General features: G+C 42.0%; 1 protein-coding gene across 1 annotated transcript; it reads right to left on the bottom strand.

Moving 5' to 3' along the window:
* Positions 1–523: 523 nt before the first annotated feature.
* Atp6ap2 (ATPase H+ transporting accessory protein 2) lies at positions 524–16,297 on the bottom strand (the record flags this gene model as incomplete). Its single annotated transcript, XM_033760472.1, has 8 exons — positions 524–1,602; positions 5,799–5,918; positions 7,787–7,936; positions 9,043–9,096; positions 10,453–10,590; positions 10,749–10,844; positions 14,265–14,396; positions 16,151–16,297. Coding segments are annotated over 8 exons (1,029 nt in total), but the record flags the coding sequence as incomplete, so codon positions are not given.
* Between the last annotated feature and the right edge of the window lie 3,931 nt (positions 16,298–20,228).

Here is a 20,228-nt window from a genome sequence, read left to right as displayed (position 1 = left end):
TTATGACAGTAAGTGGTAGAAAACACTAGACTGCTTCTTCTCATACCTGTCAAACTCAGTGTCACTTAGAAATGATCTCATGATGTTTCCAAAGAAGCAGCAGAAACGGCCAATAGTAAACCTGAGGAGGGTTCCTAGGGGAAGGGCTGCATTGCTCATAAAATGATTTTGCCACATAAACAGGAAATTTAAATTCTGTCTTTTGGAAATCAAATGGTAATCTTAAACTTTTACCTTAAAAACTCTTTCATATTCTAACCAATTAGTTATCTTTTTATTGCTTTTAAAAATAATTTTTCCCAGTTTTTATTTTTTATTAAAAATTTCAGCCTAAATTTAGTAACAAGAATTGGTAATTAAAATGCCTCCCTTATATTGGTACCAAATCTCAGGAGGCAGTGAGAATAAACAAATGTAAAAAATAGCAGGAATCATTTTGCATAATAAAATTGCCAATTCTGATGAAATGAAAGCCCGTTAAGTTTTTACAGTATAGATTTAGTATTGAAATGACACACATTTGTAATCATTAATTTTATTTGTGACTCTTTATAGACATTGGTCCACTTCCACGAGAAAAGTACAAATCATCCACTTCCACCTAATATTTTACAGAATAAAGTTGTACCACAGACCACAGTAACTTCACAGGGGGAAAAGTTACTGAAGTAAAAATATTTTAGATTCATGCCTTGAGATGTCCCCCTAAGACTTGTTTTTCATATCTAATTACGAGCATCTACATGCCATGGAGTCAGTCTCTTCTTAGAATCACTGTAGCATTTTTAATGTCCGTACTAGACACACGAATCACCAAACTTGAAGCAGAAGTTAAAAATAGCCACACTGTCAATCAGACACAGTTCAAAACTAAGTGACTGTTTAAGCACATCTAGTATTTTAGGGCTGCACTAAGAAAATGTCTCTCATTTCAGAGATATTTACATAATTAATACATTTACAAATAATTCATAGTATGTAACAGCCCAAATAGGATTTTCATTTGTTCTATACAAGCAAGCATTTGTAAGTTTCTCTAATAAGTTCAGTGCATTTTTTCCAACATAGATAACACACGCTACTCTGTTTTACATTTCTTTCAGTGCATCTTTCCAAATTTACTAAATGGAATGAAATCATGTTATTAAATAGCTATATCATAATACTCAAGCATATTATGAGTCTATATCACATATTTTGATTCATATCAATACTCTAAAAAAATCACAAGTACACACAAAATACAGAACAAAAGTTGCTGTTTTTTTTTTAAAGTGTACTATTTTATACTTGATCTTAGCCAAAAGGCCGAGAAGCGATAAAAGTGTACTATTTTAAACTACACTAAAAGGTATATTTTAATAACAGTTCATGTCCAAACCCCTTGTCTAAGTCTGGCATGAGGAAAGCTCAGTCCATGCGAATCTTCTGGTTTGTCATCCTGTAAATGATGCTATCGTAGCCAGGATCCATATTCCAAATGTTGTAAGAGGTGATAATCACAGCCAAGGCCAATGCAATCATTATCCAAAGTATCATGTTGAAAACCACTGCGTACTCAAAATTATACTTGTATGCAAGGTTAAAGGGACTTGCAGTGTTCTACAAGATAGAAGAGAAGGAAAAAGTAAACCTAGAGGGAAGAATTTTAAGATAAAAATTTATCCCAGTGAAAAAGAAAAAAAAAATCATCCCAGTTTAGTGGCTACAATTCAGTCTTAACATTTATTTCTAAGTGGCGCAAGAACTAACCGTGCTAGGAGGACCCAGGAAGGGGCAAAGGCAAGCATCGTTGAAAACTGTAAAGACCTGTGATCCAGCAGGTGAACACCTTAGGGAAAATGCGTACAAACGGACCAAGAGACATTATGAGAACGCCAGCAGAATGGGTCATGGGCATGTCCGTACAATGGGACACTGGAACACACAGCAATGTGACTACCCACAGCAGCTATGTGCGTCAGCCCAAGGCCTCTTAAAATAAGACTGAACAGAGAAGGCAGAAAAATGTATGTGGTGACTCCATCTGTACATGATTCAAATACAGACAAAACCGAACAACACTGTTTAAGGAGAAAATCCATATGCAGTCAGACTGTAAAGGAAGGAAATGGTTGACATGAAATTCCGGAGACTGGGCTGGGGACGTAGCTCGGTGGCAGAGCACTAGCCTAACCCCCTTGTGGCCCTGAGTTCCATCCCCAGCACTGCTAAGAAAAGGCAGGATCAGGACTGCAATGACCTCTGGGCAGGGGAGGGGCAAGGGAGAAGAGGGAGACTTCTGAGGAACAGAACTATAGTGTTAATACTACTTTTATTCTTTAATTAAATGTTACATACATACATATGTATGTATGTATGATCTTCGTTTTTTCATTTAAAGAGGGAAACAAATGAAGCACAACTTCAATCTTGAAGTGGTGTTTGATTCCAGGCCTGGTCAAGGGCAATGTCTGGGAGACTTCATTCATTCTGGCTGGAGAATATAAAAAGCATGACAAGGCTAGAGGTGCGGCTTTGTGGTAGAGCACTCGCTCAGGGGTAAAGCATTTGCGAGGCCCTGGGTCCCATCCCCAGCACTGCAATTAAGTAAAAATGGTAGGAAAACATCAGGAGACTAGTGGCAGCAGGAGGGCAATGGAGCCATCTAGACCTGAGCGTGTGAGCAACAGGAAGCCCCCTGGGAAGTTTCATGCAGAAACTGGGTGACATAATCAGGTTTTTCTCTAAAAAATATTACTTTGATGACCATGTAGTGAAACCAGGAGCCAGAGGGAAAGGCAAACAGGAGTAAAAGGGCTTGAGTAAACAAACTGAGTAAACAAAAGGCCAGGACCTAGAGGAGCTAAAGATAAGCCTCAGGAAATGAGAGTGCAGGGGACAAAGGACAAGTCCCTGAGTGCACTGGAAAAAGCCTCAAAGGGCTGAAATGCAAAAAACAAAGAAATAATACAGCCTGATTTCCCGACACCCAAAGTCTGACAGCTGCAACAACAGCAACTGCTTACCTGTGTTCCCTACACCTTTCTCGTCAGTCTGCCTAAATGTCCCTAGACCAGTGACAGTGAACCTTTTCAAGCCTCAATATAACAAACAGCTGGCTGCAGCATGCATGCCACAGGTTTGCCACCACTGCCTAGACTTCAAAGTCTACGGGGTCCTTCTTCTAACTAAAACTCCCAACAGGCCAGAGCTTTCCTTTTTGTTCTAATAAATCACACCCATGTGTCCCTGTTCCCCATGGCTGTGTTCTGTTGGCCAGTCCTCGCTGCCCTCAAAACAAGAACCCAGGAAAGACAGCAGGTTTGGGAAGGGCCGGCAGAAAGTTGGGAGCACTGCACACAGACTGAGTGTCTGAAAGGGAAGATGGAGAAGAGAATGTGACCGAATTTGTTCCATCCCTACAGTGCCAGCACCTGGCACACAATTCCTACAACTCCTAATTCTTCCCTTAAACTAACAAAAGATAGTGATTTCCAAGGAGAAGATGGATAGAGAGACATGTGCATTCACCAGCAAGGAGCAACGGGGCACAGGCACAGGTCTCCACACCCTTGAAGGCCTCACTTTCTTTATTTTGGTAAACAGGTTCCTTTGTGTACCCACTTTAAGCATACATTCCAATGAATTTTCATATATTTATAGAGTTGCACAGTCATAACTGCATTTCCATCACCCTGGAAGGAACCCTCCCATGAAGGCCTCTTTCTGCTCTGGCATGGGTGGGCACCAGCCGAGAGAGAGGGGTGGAGAGTGGATGAGGAGACGAAGGTTGCTGGGGACGGACAGGGCGCCAGGGACTGGAATGTTCTCCACAGACCATTTGACACTTGTATTAGGGGATAAGCCATTATTAAATCATGACCTAAACTGATTAAAAAAATGGGAGTCAAACCAGGAAGCAGAACTTTTATTTAAAGAAAGATTTGAATGCAATGGCCAAACATTTAAGTACTAAATTTTTAGAGGTAGTGTTCATTCACTACCTTGAGGTAAAGAAAATTCACTGACATCACCCAATTCTTGCCCCTCACTACACATACAATAATTTGAGAAAGTACTTCCTCATAAACTCGGGCTATCCAGTAAAGCAGCTGGTTCATGAACTCAAACTAACACACCTCAGAGAAGACAAGCTAATTTGTTAAATAAAATCCCCAAACAACTGGGACCTCCTTGAAGCCTTCAAGTTTCTCCCTGGAGTCATTTCATGTGAAAACAATTAGCAGGCCTAACTTGCCAATGTTGAAAGAATCTAATACTTAACAGTCTTCCCATTAAATTCAAATCTGTCCTTAAATAACAGTTGTACTCTCTGGTTTGACTCTCATTGCTTTAATCAGTTTAAATGGTTACTTCGTGGCACATCCTCGTATGCTTCCATCCAGAGTCCTTGGGGGTCTAGTCTGGCTGCCTGCTGTTGGGGTAACCTGCGCTCGCTCTGGGTTAGCTCCGCCCATGTTTCACCGCGTTTTGCGTCCACATTTGGGAGACTAGTGGGGACGCGCACTGAGGGTGTGTCTTGCCTCCTGTGAGGTGCCACAGGGACCTGTCTGGGACCCAGTTTTATGTTAATTTCTTATTCAGAGGCATCCTGGAATTTGTAGATAATATGGATTCGAGCCCCATGGTTAAGAATTCCCAGGGAGACAGCTCCATTCCCAACACATACGCCTACCACCCAGAGCCCAAGCTGCCTCTGGTGGTGGGCAAACTTGTCTTCTACTCTCCCCAGGACCCCAGCTTTATAGAGAGGTCAGTTCCAGTCTTCCACACTTAGCCAAAGGCCTCTTGGTGCCCCTACTGGCAAACGTCCTTACGGTGGCCTGCTTACTACAGGTTCCTCTTTGTTATCTTTAAGAATTTCCCTCTCTTGAGAGCTGAGCTGAGTGTTTATTATTTATCCAACACTGTTGATGCTGCATAGTGGAAATGCGGGGGGAGCTGCCATGCCATCTTAGACAGAGGTCCCCACACCCATTTCAGTGTGGAAGGAAACACTTGCAGGCCAGTCAGCTCTGGACCATCTTAAACAGCCATAAGCTCTGACCTTCCAAGTCCCATTCTGCATCAGTAACAATGAGCAAGGCGGTGGGCACAGGAGTGACTGAGCATCTGACTGCAGCAAGCCATGAGGCCAACTGTAGGTGGCGCTCTTGGACATGAGGCGTTATACAGTGTCTACACCACTCATCTCCATGAGCACCCAAGTCTGCTGACTATGTGTATATACGCATAGGGTTATATACACAGACCCACTTTGCCATGGCCAGCATCCTTGCCTCTGATTCTAAATGATTAAAATCAAAGCAAGATCCATACGAAAAAATTGTTGGTATACACAGAGGTCTATGTAGAGGAACCCAGAAATTGAGGGACTGTGTCGCAAAGATAATATACTTCCTAAGAAAGCAGAGTCCAGAGCCTGAAGAGCCACAACGGCTCCCACACAGGGGCCTCGGCCGTCTCCTCGTGTGTGCCAATATTTGAGTTCTCTAACGTGCTCTCATTGACTTTTATCCCGAGCTCAAATTTTTGTGTCATCTGATGCCAGCCCTAAAGAACTCAGTAACACAGGAAGGATCACTACCTGTGTGAATAAGATACCTATAGGCGATACAGGATTTAATTAATTAATTAATTTATTATTATTATTTTTTTGGTACCGGGGATCGAACTTGGGTCCTTGCGCTTGTGAGGCAGGCAGCGGAACCACTGAGCTACAATCCCCGGCCCTATTTATTTTTAAAAAAATAAGTTGATTTCAGTTATAAAGCAGGACCTAAAAATGTACTCACCTCCGGTTTTGTCTCTAGGATAGTCCTTGTCTTCCTCACAAGAGATGTGTCAAACGATTTGACAGTCACTAATTCCACCACTGCATTTCCACCATAAATATTGTACATGTCATCTGCAAACTGAAGTGACTTGTTAGTATGAGGAATTCCAAATACCTATTTTCATTTGGGTCTTCACTGCATAAATTGCATATATTTGTCCCTTAGTAGCCATGGGGATTGGTTCCAGAACCCCCAGAGATAACAAAATCTGTAGGTGCTCAAGTCCCTTCTATGAAATGGTGCAATATTGGTGTTGTATCTAGGCAGTCCTCCTATATACTTCAAATAATCTTTAGATTACTTATGGCACTTAATACAATGTAAACATTGTTATACTGTATTATTCAGGGGACAGTGACAGGAAAAAAGGCTATTCGTGTTTAGTAAAGATGTAGTTTTTTTCCCCAAATATTTTCATTCTTCAGTTGGTTGATTCCACAGATGTAGAACCCAGGATATGGGTATTTATTGTGTGCAATGTATTGTTTTAAAATATGTATGCCTGATGGAATGGCTCAGTCCAGCTAATTACCATATGCATTACCTCTCATGTCACTTTTTGTGGTGAGTCAAACACATCCTTATTTACATTATTTGGAAAGCTTCTGTGTAGCTATAACAACATGCACCTACCTGCTGGCTTGTGGTATACACTACGCCCTAAGATAAGCAAATCTTAAAGGTTTTGATTATGTTAAAATATTCCAAAAAGTGTTAAGTTTTAATATATTTTTCAAGTGTTCAAAATAAAATTATTTGAGAAAACAAATGACTTAAGAGACTGAACTTGTTGGTATATAAATTAGGGGAAGGGAAACAGGAAAGGGAAATGAAGACACCTTCCTAAGTGGCCTGTAGCTCTTCACATTTACAGAGATTTACATATGAAGCCTCCCTGAAGAGTTAGAGCGGAAAGACTCCAGAGCAGAAGAGAACTGGCCCTGACTATACATCCACTATGTGTCTGCTACTGTGTTGCTGGGTTACAACCTCTCCTTGTCTCACGGTGTTCAGTGAGTAAGTACAGTTTCAGTTGGGGAAGATGCAAAAGTTCTAGAGGTGGATGCTACTGGTAGCTAAACAACATGTAAATCTCCTTAATACCACTGAATTGTACAGATAAAATAGCTGAAATGACCAGGCATGGTCTCTCAAGCCTGTAGTCCCAGCAGGTGGACTGAAGGGTTAAGGCCAGCCTGGGCCACATGGTGAGACCTTGTCTCAATAAACTTAAAAAGAAATGGTGTTTCTGGTGTGAGAAACCGAAAGTGGAAATAAGGACTAAAATGTATACAGATATTGGGAAATGAGGAGGAAAATGTTCAAATGAGAAGGGGAACAGGGAAGGGGGCAAGGGGAAAGAAAGGAAAGAATAGAAAGAAAAAATGGAAACAAAGCTTTTGTAAATAAGGAGGGGAAGAGGGATCCAAGGAAGGGGAGGGAAATGGGAAAAAAGCAGCAAGATATACCATGTACAGGTACAAATTTCCTATGATGAATGTTAGCATTAGGTGTATCTAAAATGTAACAATCAATGTTTTGCTTAAAAAAAAGAAGTGGTTTTATGTTATATATGTATTTTATCAGAATTTTAAAATGTATTATCCTATAGTTATATAGTTATATAGATGACTGATAAAGTCATCTCCTGATGCTGGCCCTACTAGTACTATAAAGAGATATTCCAGTCTGTGACCGTGATCTGACTATCGTTGGCTATTATAATCAGAAGACCCTCAAAGAAATTAAGTAAGACTTCAACTGGGCTGGGGTGCAGCTCGATGGCAGTGTACTTGCCTAGCATACATGAGTTCCATCCCCGACACCACAAACCTCAAAAATCAATCAATTCAGTCAACAGTAATTCAAAAAACCAATTTTCCATTAAAAGGCTAAAAATAAGTGAAATAGTCACACTCCCACCTCCGTATCACATCTGCATTTACCTTTTGCAAAGCATCAACGAGGATCCTAGAAGCATCTCTGAATTGTTCGGAGTCTTCCCCATAACGTTTCCCAATTTCATCTAAACCTGCCAGCTCCAGAGAATATAAATCAGGAGAATGGTCCTTGGCCAGATGCTTGTGACGAGACAACTTAGGAAAACAAACAGAGGCAATGGATGAGGTAAGATATCCAGCCCAGCCAGTTGAAGTTTCATGCCTAAATAATCTAGGGAAGAAATGGCGAACCTTTCAGAGCTTCAATGATAACAAACATCCAGGCATGGCACACGTGCCACAGATTCACCACCACTTATTTTAGGTATCATGGAACCAGGCTAGTGTGCCACAGAATAACAGAGATATGGGTTTAATGGGAGTTTCTGATAAACCTCATTATGGGGCAGAGTTAACAGAACTCTTTAAATATTACATAAAAACTTCACAAAATTGCTTAGTTTTAAAAACTCAGTTATGGGGCAGGGCATGAAAAAGCAGATGGTTGGTCCAGTTTGGTCAGAATTCAGGAGCCACTAGTGTGTACCTCCCACGCGCCCTCCTCCCAGACCACTGCCTAAGGACCCTAGAACTAAACTTCAACATCCCTGAATCAATACCTGCTGTAAACATTTAGGAAATAACTTCAGAAACTAGAAAACAGGTAAGAGTTTCCATTTCAGCCAAAAGGATGATTTCTTTAAAAAAGCATTCACACACACACACACACACACACACCCCAAAAACACACTGCTCAGACAGATTTATTCCCTCCTTGACTTGGCCGCCAGTATTATTAGTTTAAACTGTTATGTCTATTTTCGACCCAAAGCTGTAGATGTAGGAATTAAGTCTTACTGTCTGACAAGAAATCAATGGCCAAGTTAGAACTATAGCCAGGGTGTTCTTACTCCCAGGCCTATGTTCTTGGAGGATATACTGTCTCACCTAAAAGTAGAAATGCAAAATAATTTGATGTCAATATGACACGAGTTCAAAATTCCCAGCAACACCTCTAATTTCTCATCGTCCATGGCATCATGAATCTAGGGCATATGTAAGTAAACTTCAGGCCGGGGATGTAGCTCAGTGGTGCTGCGCCTACCTCACAAACACAAGGTCCTGAGTTTGATCCCTGGTACTGAAAATAAAAACAAAAACAGAAACAAAAACCCAAAGAAACAAACTTCAATTGGCCCACTATCATTCAAGTGTTTTCTAGCAACTGAAAGGGAACTGAAAAATGTTAGCAGCCTACTTACCAAACTTGAAATGTCATGGAGCACTTGCAGTTCAGAAAGGAAGAGGAGGTCAACCTTCAGAGAGCCAAACGAGTGAGCATTGTTTTAAATATGTATCAAAATCTATATTTGCCATTTATCAAGTAAAGGACGGTATTACAAGTATTGATCACTTCCATTAAAAATGCATATATAGGGCGGGGGGTGCAGCTCAGGGGACTCTCCAACCCCTCCCCCCAAGAAAGAACATAAAACACTGTTTTCTAACAAAAAGGTGCTGTCCATCCCCTAGCGCAGTGACTACTTCTCGGTAACTGTACTTTTCTGACCAAGCCATGCCACGAAGCATCCAAACTGTGACTTTCCCTCAGGGGAAGGGGCATCCCAGCACAGGGCAATGCGACCCTGCCAGTGGGCCAGTTGCTCACTGCCCTTAAACACTCGCCATTTTGGGGAATGGAGAATGGTGGCCTCGGTCATCCAGTGAAGCGGCAGGCCCTGTGGTTCCCAGGGTGCACAAGCAGATGGTGAAGCCAAGACCTCGGAGGCAGAAGTGGCTCTTTCCACCAGTGTCCGGAATGAAAGCAAACTGTGGCCACAGGGTAGCAGCATCACAGCTGTGAATGATGGCTCCCATGTTACCAGGTGTGCATGGCTCCACCAGCCAAGGCCAGGCTGTGGTTTCTGCCCTATTCGGATTAGTAGAAAGCAACCCTGTGCTGGAATGTACTGAGGCTAAGTTTATTCATGAGGTTATTAAGAAAATTGTACCGATGGAAAGAATCACCTACTCCAGCAGTAAATCTGTGCAATTTTTTCTAAGATTTCAAAATTTCTAAAACTTCAAGTAGCATAAGGAAAGGGAAACTATTGATACTCATAGCCAGGAGTGGTGTCGCAAGTCTGTAATCCCAATACTTTGGGTAGCTGAGGCAGGAGGATTCCAAGTTTGAGCCTGCTTTGGACAACTTAGCAAGACCTTATCTCAAAAAATAAAAAGGCCTCTGCATGGTGGCACAAGACTGTAATCCCAGCACTCGAGAGGCTGAGGCAGGAGGATCACTGTGAGTTTGGGGCCAGCCTGAACTGCATAGTAAGACCTTGTTTCAAAAACAAACAAACAGGGCTGGGGATTTAGCTCAGTAGCACAGTGCCTGCCTGGCAAGCGAAAAGTCCTGAGTTGACCCCCAGTACCAAAAAATAAATAAATAAACAAATAAATTAAAATGGGCTGGGGATTTAGTTCACTGGTGCCACCACCTGCCTTGCAAGCACAAGGTCCTGAGTTCAATCCTCAGGACCAAAAAAATAAAATAAAATTAAATTAAAATTAAAAAAAGGGCTGGGATGTAGCTCAGTGTGAAGGCCCTGGATTCACTCCCCAGTACTGGAAAAAAAGAATGATATGCTTTCAACAACTGCACTACTCACTTCATTGTTCCTACTCAGAGAATTGAGGGGAAGTGAATTGAGAACGGAGTTTTCTTGAAACAGGCGATTATGCAGCTGCCGTAATGTGACTGAAAGATCTTCAAAAACTGAATTTGCCTTCCCCACCATATACACTCTCTGCAAGAAAAATCCAAAATTGTAAGTTCCTCATAGTCTAACCAATTCATTCGATACACAGAGGTCTATAGCATTTTTCATAAAATTAGTTTTAAATTTTCATTAAACTGTGAAAACTTAAAATTTTAAAGCATCCTAATAACTTTTTTATCACTTACTTCCTCACTGGGAGCCAACTGCAAAACTACAGGAGTTTCTTCAGAAAATAAGGAGTGAATGGAATTTGCAACGCTGTCGAGACTAAAAGGAACTGCCTGAAATTTAAGAGGAAGACCATAATTATTTCCTGAACCAAAGTGAGAAGAAAGAAGAGACAAAACAAAGGCACCAGCATTTTAAATGTTAATGTAGAAGACCTAAATCATTTCCAAACGCAGAACCCTTTTGAGAATCTGGAAGATGAAACAGCCTCCTAGTGGGCTGAGCCTGTATCTCCCAATGTGCCTAAAAGGGAAATAACTCCCACACATGAAAGATAGGACAAGATTTTGCATAAGCCATTTTCTGGTGGTCATTCATGTATTTTAAGCAGTAAGACATTTGGTTTCAATATTGATTAAACACACCACAAGGAACATGGATTCCACTATAAAGTACTGTACAGTATTTAAGAAAATCTTTAGAGGAGTTTGAGGTAGTGAAAGAGAAACAGACCTCAGTTTTCATTGCAAATTTTTAAAAATATCTAGTAAGATTTAGGGTTCATCTTCTGATAGACCAGACTCTTAGATGAGGTGTAAAGTATACTCCAAGAACTGCACATCTTAGGAACACATGATGATATTATTAGACTGAAATAGCATCAATTGTGGTTAAGATCTACTTTCTTACTTGCATTTTTCTTACAGTATAACATACAATATAGTGCATAAATCTTTGGGGAGCAGCTCAGCGAGTGTCTTACAAATGGGTGCACTTATGTAACCCACGCAGATAAAGACACAGATCACCAGTACGCAGAAACACCTCCCTCCGCCCTCAGGGGTAACCAAAATTCTGGCTGCTCCCTTCCACACATTTCTTTTATTCCACATTATTTTTAAAAAATGACTGTAATCTTCTCCTCAGAAGTTATTTTTGTTTCCCATGTTACTGTATTAAAGCAAGGTGTGCAGTATGTTGTTTTAATGGGGATTTTTAAAGTGATTTATTTTCCTAGTGATTTCTTCCCTTTACTACTTAAAGGTTGATGTTTATAGGTGGCAAATTAATACTGATGTGGTACAGGCAGAAATCAATGTGATTATATAAATCTCACTGATGTAATCCCGGCATCAACATTAAGCTTATTTATTTTATGATTCTGTGAAATGAAATCAATCTTTTCTTCGTCGAGGTACATATTAACTCTTCCCCAAATTCTCTTGGAATGAATAACCCTGGGGAAGAGTGCTCAGCCTTGCGGACGTACACTGGCACCAGCCTCCTCCCATGTCACGTCAGCCCCCTCCAGCTTTGGAAGGAATCCCCAGCAAGGCACACAAACCCCTGACTACATTTCACCTGGTGAAATGGCACTCAGGTCAGGAGAGCTGAAGATCAAAGGAAATCTACAGTGATTTCCACAGAGATCATGTAATAAACTATCGAAATACTTTTGGTGAAAATAATCCGCCTTTTGATCTTCACTGTTTCCCTCCTTCCATTTTACTTACATTTACTCTGGAATTCTCCCAATTTCTTCAGGTTATTAATATCCAATCATGGACAACCAAAACTGTTTTAACATCCATTTAAGGAAATAAATTTCCCTTTTCTTACCACTTCAGCTGCACCCCATTGTTTTTTTGGGGGGGCGGGGAGACAGGGTCTCACAATGTAGTCCAGGCTGGCCTCACATTTGCAGCAATTGCTCCTGCCTCAGCCTCTAGAGTGCTGGCATAATTTTTAAAATACAAGATACATTTATTGTTATTCAGTTCTAAATAATTTGGAGCCAGATATGGTGGCTCATGCCTGTAATCCCAGCACTCTAGAAAGCTGAGGCAGAAAGATCATGAGTTCAAACCCAGCCTGGGTAACCTACTGAGACTGTCTCAAAATAAATATATTAAAAAGGGGCTGGGGATGTTACAAAAGGAAATTTGCAAAATAATTTACTGTTTGACCCATTAATTATTTAGAAGTACATCTATTCTAGCTATCTTTCTTGTTGACTTTCTAAAATAAATTCCCAATATATATGGCATGCACTCACACAAACATACATATGGCTTAAGGAGAAAAACAGTTCTTTAAAACTTCCTGAAAAATGCTTGTCTTTCCCCTCACCTCCCAATCCTCTAAGGCATTCGCTTTGAAATACTTTGTTTCCCATTGTTGTAACCACCATCACTAAGAGGCTTCTAGGACTAATCTTGCTGTTTCAGGCTCAGGTACTGCTGTTGTCCTCCACCCTCCAGCAGGTACCTTAGAGCGCTCCCTGGTCAGTAGTGGTTCATGTTATGACTATCATTAACATTCACAGCCTAGACTTATACAACACAATCACCGCTTTTCCTTTCTTGATCTGCAATGGCAACGACGAGAAATCTGCTAGCGTTCTCTTCTCATTCCTTGGTAATGGCAATGTCTTTTCTCTGACAGCTTTTAAGATTTTCCATTTCCTTGATGATTCTTCAATTTCACTCTCTGTAGGTGTTGATTTGGCTTTAGCAGACTGGGTGTTCAATATGCTTTCAATCTCAGGTGTCAGATATTTTGTCTGTTTTTAGCATTTCCAAATCCTTATTTTTAATTGACAGTTGACAGTTGTATATATTTATGGGGTATCTAAAATATGTTTACATTACGGAATGATATCATACTCATTATTAACAAGCCTGTCCTCACCTCACATACTTACTTTTTGCAGTAAAAACATTTTAAATCTTTGTTTAGCAATTTAAAAATACAAAGTGCATTATTTAGTACAGTCATCATTTTGTGCATTACATCGCTACAGCATGATCCGGCAATCTCACTTCTGGGTATACCTCCAGAGAACTGAAGTCAGTGTGCCCAAGGGCATCCATCCCTGTTCACTGCAGCGCCACTCACAGTACCCGAGCTACTGAAACAGCTTCTGCTCACCCAGTGGCCCCTGTGTTTCCAGTCATGTCCGGCACCTGTGTGCACACCCCACTCTTGCTTTCCCTTGGAGTTAAGCTCACAAAAATGCTTTCATGGCATCTCACCCACCACTTCTATAAGCTTGCAGTGCTGGTTAGGCCTTTCCCATTCTGCCTGAAAGCCTGAGGAGGAATGAGCGAGCAAGCAGCCTCCGGCTTCAGAGGGAAAATGCTAACAGGAGGCAAACGAGACAGCACCCACGGAAATGTCAGCAGATGCATCCTCAGCTGCTTCTAGTGACTTTCTTTTTTGAACCACCAACTCGTCTGACTGGGGTAATTTCTCTATGCTTGTCTTAGAAGGTACTCTCATCCACAGAGATGGCTAAGTTGAATAAATTTACAACTAGTATGTCATTTTTAAAAAGGAAAGCGTGCTTCCAAAAGAAGACACTAGAAGTTTGTTTAGAATGCAATTCATAATGTCAGCTGAAAAGAGAAAATTGAAAGTGCATCCCTTTGGGTTGGGTGCGTAACTCAGCTGCCATGCATCAGGCCCTGGGTTCAATCCCCAACATTACAAAAAAAAAAAGTAGATCTTTATTTTTTAAAATAAATACTCACATTCTCTAAAGGATACGAGACGACACTGCCTGGAGGGAGAGCCAGCTTGTCAACTCCCTTCACCAGCACCATGACGGTGGCCCTGGGCCGATGGAATAAGTTACCCACTGCGAGTCCTGGCCAAGAAAGGTCCTAATGGTAAAAAGAAGAAAGAGAAGTCCTAATGTTGGAAAGCAAAGAATGGGGCTCAATTAGGAAACCAACTCCCCAGTAACACCTCAGAAGCAGACTCCAGGGGCTCCGGGATGACAATGGCCAGGAAAACTCACAGAAACCTTATACTTAGGGCAGTAGCTGCAATCTCCTTGATGACACTGACTTTTACCTTCTTCATTTTCTTAAAATTCTACGCATTTGAAACAAAACCTAATAGTCATCTCAAAAGTGTTATGGAAAAAAGAGAGGAAGTAAACAGAACACAGGCCCTTTTGAAATTCCAGGTTACAGAATATCCTCTTCTCCATACAGCCATGGGCATTTTCTCCCCTCCATCCTTTTTTGTCCTCATGCGTTGGCATCCCTTTCATCTTTCACACGATACAGAACACTTTCATTAAAACACTTCCTTTAGACTTAGCACCTGATAAATAAAATTCCTACCGAAAGTTAATGTGTATTACTTTACTTACAGTTATTTCTCAAGGTTATTTTTACAGCCATTTGTAGTCAAATTTAAGGCATATAGCACTTGCCTAGCTGTGTAAGACCCAGGATTCCTTCCCCTGCTCTGCAAAAAATGAAATCAAACAGAAAAAAAAAGAAGGTTCTAAAGAACTAGGTACAAATTCAACCCTAAATGTAAAGGACCAGTCGTGTTCACCCTGTTGCCCAAAGAGACACGGAAGAGCTCAGGGCTCCACCTGTAGGCCCAGAAGCCAAACAGTTCCCACGCAGAGCATAGGGGCACGGAGGGGCTAGAAAGGAAGTTATTTAGTGACCCGTGAGCTCCAAAGACCATATCAAAGGCACCACATTTATAAAGTGGAAGGAGATAAAGACAGCAAGACAAAGCAAGCTGCACCCCCTCCCTTCTAAGCCCTGAGCTTCAGATCTCCTGGACTGACTGGGTCTAGGCCCTTCTGCTACAATCACGCAAGCAACTGGTTATAACAGGTTACAGCTGTATTCTAAGAAACCGAGGTCAGAGGCTGCCAGTGACCCACCACACTGATCGCATTATTATTTTCCTAACCAAGGACAGGATGCAGACATTTTATCACTCGCAGCAAATCTATCACCTGCATGAAAAAAATGATATATCCAATTAATAGCAGTATGCCTATATATACACATATATATGTATATTTACTAAAATGTTTTAAAAACAAAATAAGAAAAATACTTTTGGCGGGGGGTACTGGGGATCAAACTTGGGCCCTTGTGCCTGTGAGGCAGGTGGCAGAACCACTGAGCTAAATCCCCAGCCCTAGGACAAATGCGTTCTTTTATATACAAAGAATTTGAATATAAATAATTACATAGTTAATTATAATGATGTAGTTTCAGAAGCTAAGCTTGAAGCAGTTATCTAAAATCTCCCCAACTACAAATTGGCTTTTTAACTTTTGTAATCTGTAGCAGATATACCCATGTTTGTTTGTTGCTTTCTTGGGCTCTTATCAGAAATTAACAAATACATTTTTAGCCAGGTGAAGTGTTGCATGCCTATAACCCCAATACTCAAAAGGCTGAGGCAGGAGGCTTGCTGTAAATTTGAGGCCAGCCTGGACTAAAAACTGAATTATTCAAGGCCAGCCTGAAGTACACAGCAAGACCTTCTCAAAAAACAAACAAACAAACAAAAAAACACCCCCCCAAAACACCAAACTAAACCAGAACAAAAAGCAGAAGTAGCTCCAAACATTTTATTAAAAAAATACACATACTTCTTTCACAGAGAAGCCCATGGACAGTGCAGCCACATCTGGGACTCGCTCTCCTGGTATAGGCCAATTTCCATTTCGGAAGACAACGGACCCTGGTGATCTTAATATACTAAACTCATTCCCTAAAACACCTAAGAAGAAAACAGATTATTAGTAAATGAATTATTAGCTTCTCAAGTCTTTTACATTTCCCCATTCTCCACTGTTTTAGCATACTAAATTATGACTGGACAAAATGCTGAATGCTAAACATCAATAAATGGGGGGTTGGGAATTGCGTATTAACTCAGAGTATGATGTCTGGGATTTAAAAGTGAAGAATAAAAATGAGCCAGGAGTGGTGGCACATGCCTGTAATCCTAGCACTCTGGAGGCTAAGGCAGGATAACTGCCATGAGTTCCAAGCCAGCATGGGCTACATAGTGAGACACTGTCTCAAAAAAACCAAAACAAAATACATCAAGACACACACACACACACACACACACACACACACACACACACGATCACTGAGCTACACTCCCAGCCTTACAATAAATTATTTTCAAAGTATCACTCTTAGAATTTAAGTCTGTATATTCTGCTGGAACAAAGATGCAACTATGAAACAGTATTTTGTTAATGATCTAGATGCCTTAACAGGAACATGTAACAATTTGGCAAGAATCAGAAACCAGGGGCATTTCTGGGCTTTCTTCGCCCACTGGTATTATTAACCCAGTGATGTCTGGCTTACCCAGGGACGAGTAGATGCTGGAAACTCTGGGTTCCTATGAAAAGACTAGCTCCAAGTCCAAAACAAAGCTTGCCCATACCTGGTATGGGAAAATGAGACTGTGGTAAAGTATCAGTGTCATTCCCGTGACCTAAGAAAGTACCGTACAGGCCACCGGAATAAAGTTGGAAGCAACAGTAAATGTTTTGGTGTTGCAGTATTGACAGTAAATAAAAGGCCTTAGGATGGTGCTGATACAACGTGACAAGTTATGAGTTTCAATTCAGCACAGCCACCAGAGCAAGAATTTCCAAAGAGATTTAGTAGAGGCAGACAATAAAATTATGCTGGAATGGGTGTGTGTAACTGACAGGGGGCTTGGTTCACTAAGGCACTGGTATCACAAACTCAAAGGAAAACACACACTTTTTAAGGAACTCCACTTTGAGCTGAGGATGCTTTTGTTTCAGATGTGGCCCTACTGCTCACCTGTCCAGCAAAGCTACAATGTGTAACTCTGCCACACCTGTGCAGTTGGTCAATGCCCATGCACCCATGTGGCTCCTTCCAGAGCCTGACGCTTTAGGGGGACCTTTGTCATGGGCGCCTGTACGGAGGAATGTCACTTTGTACACACTTCTGCTCATTGTACTGCAGGCGTCCCCTCTCTGGGACAGCTGGTAGAAAGCTGCCTGTCCTCTATTTGAATGCTACCAGGGATGAGGGACACCACCTCACTTTATAAACACTGTTGGAAGTCAGGTCCACTGTCCCAACAAACTACTTCTCTGAGAAGTTTTTCTTTGTACTGAACTGAAATGGGCTTCCTAACTTGCATCTTTCTATGCTTGCACACCTCCACTCAGTCCCACCAAAGAACCTTGCCCTGGCTTCACAGACACGGCTTCCTCCCCTCATGCCATCAGGAACATATCGCACAAGCCCCATCACACAAGCCCTGACCTGCATCTCCCCACTCCCACAAAGACAGGGATGCCTCCCTCCAGCCTATAGTAATCCTGTGTTCAGCCTTTTAGGAACCTGCATTCACTTGGGAGGCTGAGGCAGGAGCGCTGCATAGTGAGTTCAAGGTCAGCCTGAACTACATAGTGAGTCTTTGTCTCAAAAAGCCATAAATAAATAAATAAAGAGCACAAAAAGAAAAGAAAATACTCCTGTGGCCCTACCAGTCTCCACAAGCTACCAGTCCTGTGTACCTTTAGAGGAAGAATCCTGCTGCAAATATCAAAATCACACTGATGGCTCCCGGATTTTTATTTCCAGCCTTAGATGTCCCCTGAGCCTTAGACCTATATACTCAATGATTTGCCACCATTTTCTCCTAAGTCCCAGCAGCCCTTCAAACTCGACAGCTTTGAAACTGGAGTCACCATCTTTCCATACACTTTTGCTGACTTCTCTGTCTCCGTGGATGATGCCACCTTCTCTCTCCAGCTGCTCCACAGTCTTTAAATCTTTCCACAGCACTACAGGTCATGAACCAACTGAATTCTGTTCTTATCTCCCGGGCCTCTTTCCCCCAGGTCCCTCACTAGGTTTGCTAGGGCTGGCAGCTTTTGGGCGGTCACACCACTCTCTGATCCCAATTTCACCTCACCAAAATACAGATCCGCTTGGTCACCCTTGTGTTTCCCTTCACTCACCACCCAGAGCCTTCCAGGCAAATCAAATCCTAAAACCTCAGGCATTCTATTTCTGGGATCTCTCCAACTTAATCCCTATCTATTCTGGCCCCAACAAATGAGTTGTTCCTTTGCACTCTTGTCCCCGTGCACTCCCCCGTGCTGTTCAGTCTAAAATAAAATGCCTTTTCTTCCCACACCAACCTTTCACATATTTGCCCCGTGAGACAACTCCCAGTGGGAAATTTCCCTCAGCCCAAATGTACTCTTTGAGAATGCCACCAGAATGTATTATGATCTTCTATGAATGGCGAATGGAATCAATCAATTAAAAAACTGGTCCTACATTTGTCCTCCTGCGCCTCAGGGAGCTCTTCACATTCCATGTGTTCACGCTTGGCCTTTCCTCTCCAAGCTAATACTTGGTCCCCGCCCCCCGCAATACTCCTAAGATATAGTATACATAACTCTGGTTCTCTACTCCTCTCTCTAGTTCAGTAACACTGCTTTAAATAGAGAAGTCAGAGGTCTTAAAGATGGTTTCCATTAAATCACACTTAGTCATTGTGGAAAACAAGCATTTAACCTCATCTGACAAGACTCAACAATGCAGAAGCTCAGGTTTCTGGTCCGTACGAAGCAGATCATTCTAGTAAGGAAAGCATGTTCACATTCTGTACAGAGAATGATTTTATCTCAACCCCAAACCTAAACTTCACTGAATCAAAATAATGTCATTAAAATATCATTAAAGCATGGAATGTCAACAGATGTTCTGTTAAAGCACATCATTAAAGGGAAGTTTTAAAATTTTAAAAACCGAATTAAAATAAAAAATTCCAAGGTATCTTGCTAGATCAGAATGGACCATTCCATAGCCAGCAACAGGAAGGAAAGAAAGAACCCTAAAACTCCAGTCACACGGAAATAAATAGACATCAATCGTCACGAATACAAAACACAGTGGGCACTTCCAGGGATGGAGAACTACAGATTTCAGGACCCACCCCGGTCTACACCTAGAGGAAAATTAATTCCCCTCCCTCAGCACAGAAAAGGCCTCCCACTGGTTTTAAACTGACAGCTGGGGACAGGAGCACCCATTCCTCCAAGTTGTTCTCAACCTGGCCTCGTGTTCCCTACAGTCTGCACCCCCAGCCGCAGCTCCCATCATTCCCACACCCTCACCCACCGTAAGCAGCGACCACGTTTGCGAGGCGAAGTACGAGAAAGGCTCACCCTCGATTTCAGTCCAGCTTTACTACTTATTACCTGTGTGCTGCGGGGCAACGGATTTAGGCTTGATCACTATTTAAAAGAAAAAACCCAAGCAAACTAAGACGAGGCCCTCTTTTAAGGAGAGAAGTGCAGTCACGTGACACAACGAGAGGCCACAAGGGAGCCGACTTCCACTCCTCCGCTCAGTGCCAGGGAACCCGGTTCCACTCCGAAAGCTACCATTTATTCGACATGTGACTCACATCCTAGTTTCTAAATCTTTAAAACAGGGCACTGCGACCAACTACTGAGAGGTACTTGGTATTCGCTCGCCTGAAGAAACAGGCGCATAAAACGACTCCATCTCAACTTTTGCGCCCTGAGACGTACGCGGAGGTCTCACCGGCTTCTTGACGACAATTACCAGAAACGAAGACACACACGAATGCAAACGCAGGCCAGCAAGCACAGGCAGCGGCCGCGGTCCCACAGTCGATGGAGG

Source organism: Fukomys damarensis, unplaced genomic scaffold (genome assembly GCF_012274545.1).
Source record: "Fukomys damarensis isolate Sample0158 unplaced genomic scaffold, DMR_v1.0_HiC HiC_scaffold_39, whole genome shotgun sequence".
NCBI classification, from domain to species: Eukaryota; Metazoa; Chordata; class Mammalia; order Rodentia; family Bathyergidae; genus Fukomys; species Fukomys damarensis.
The sequence above is the reverse complement of the archived record's forward strand: the minus strand, read 5'-3'. Positions and strand labels throughout refer to the sequence as shown.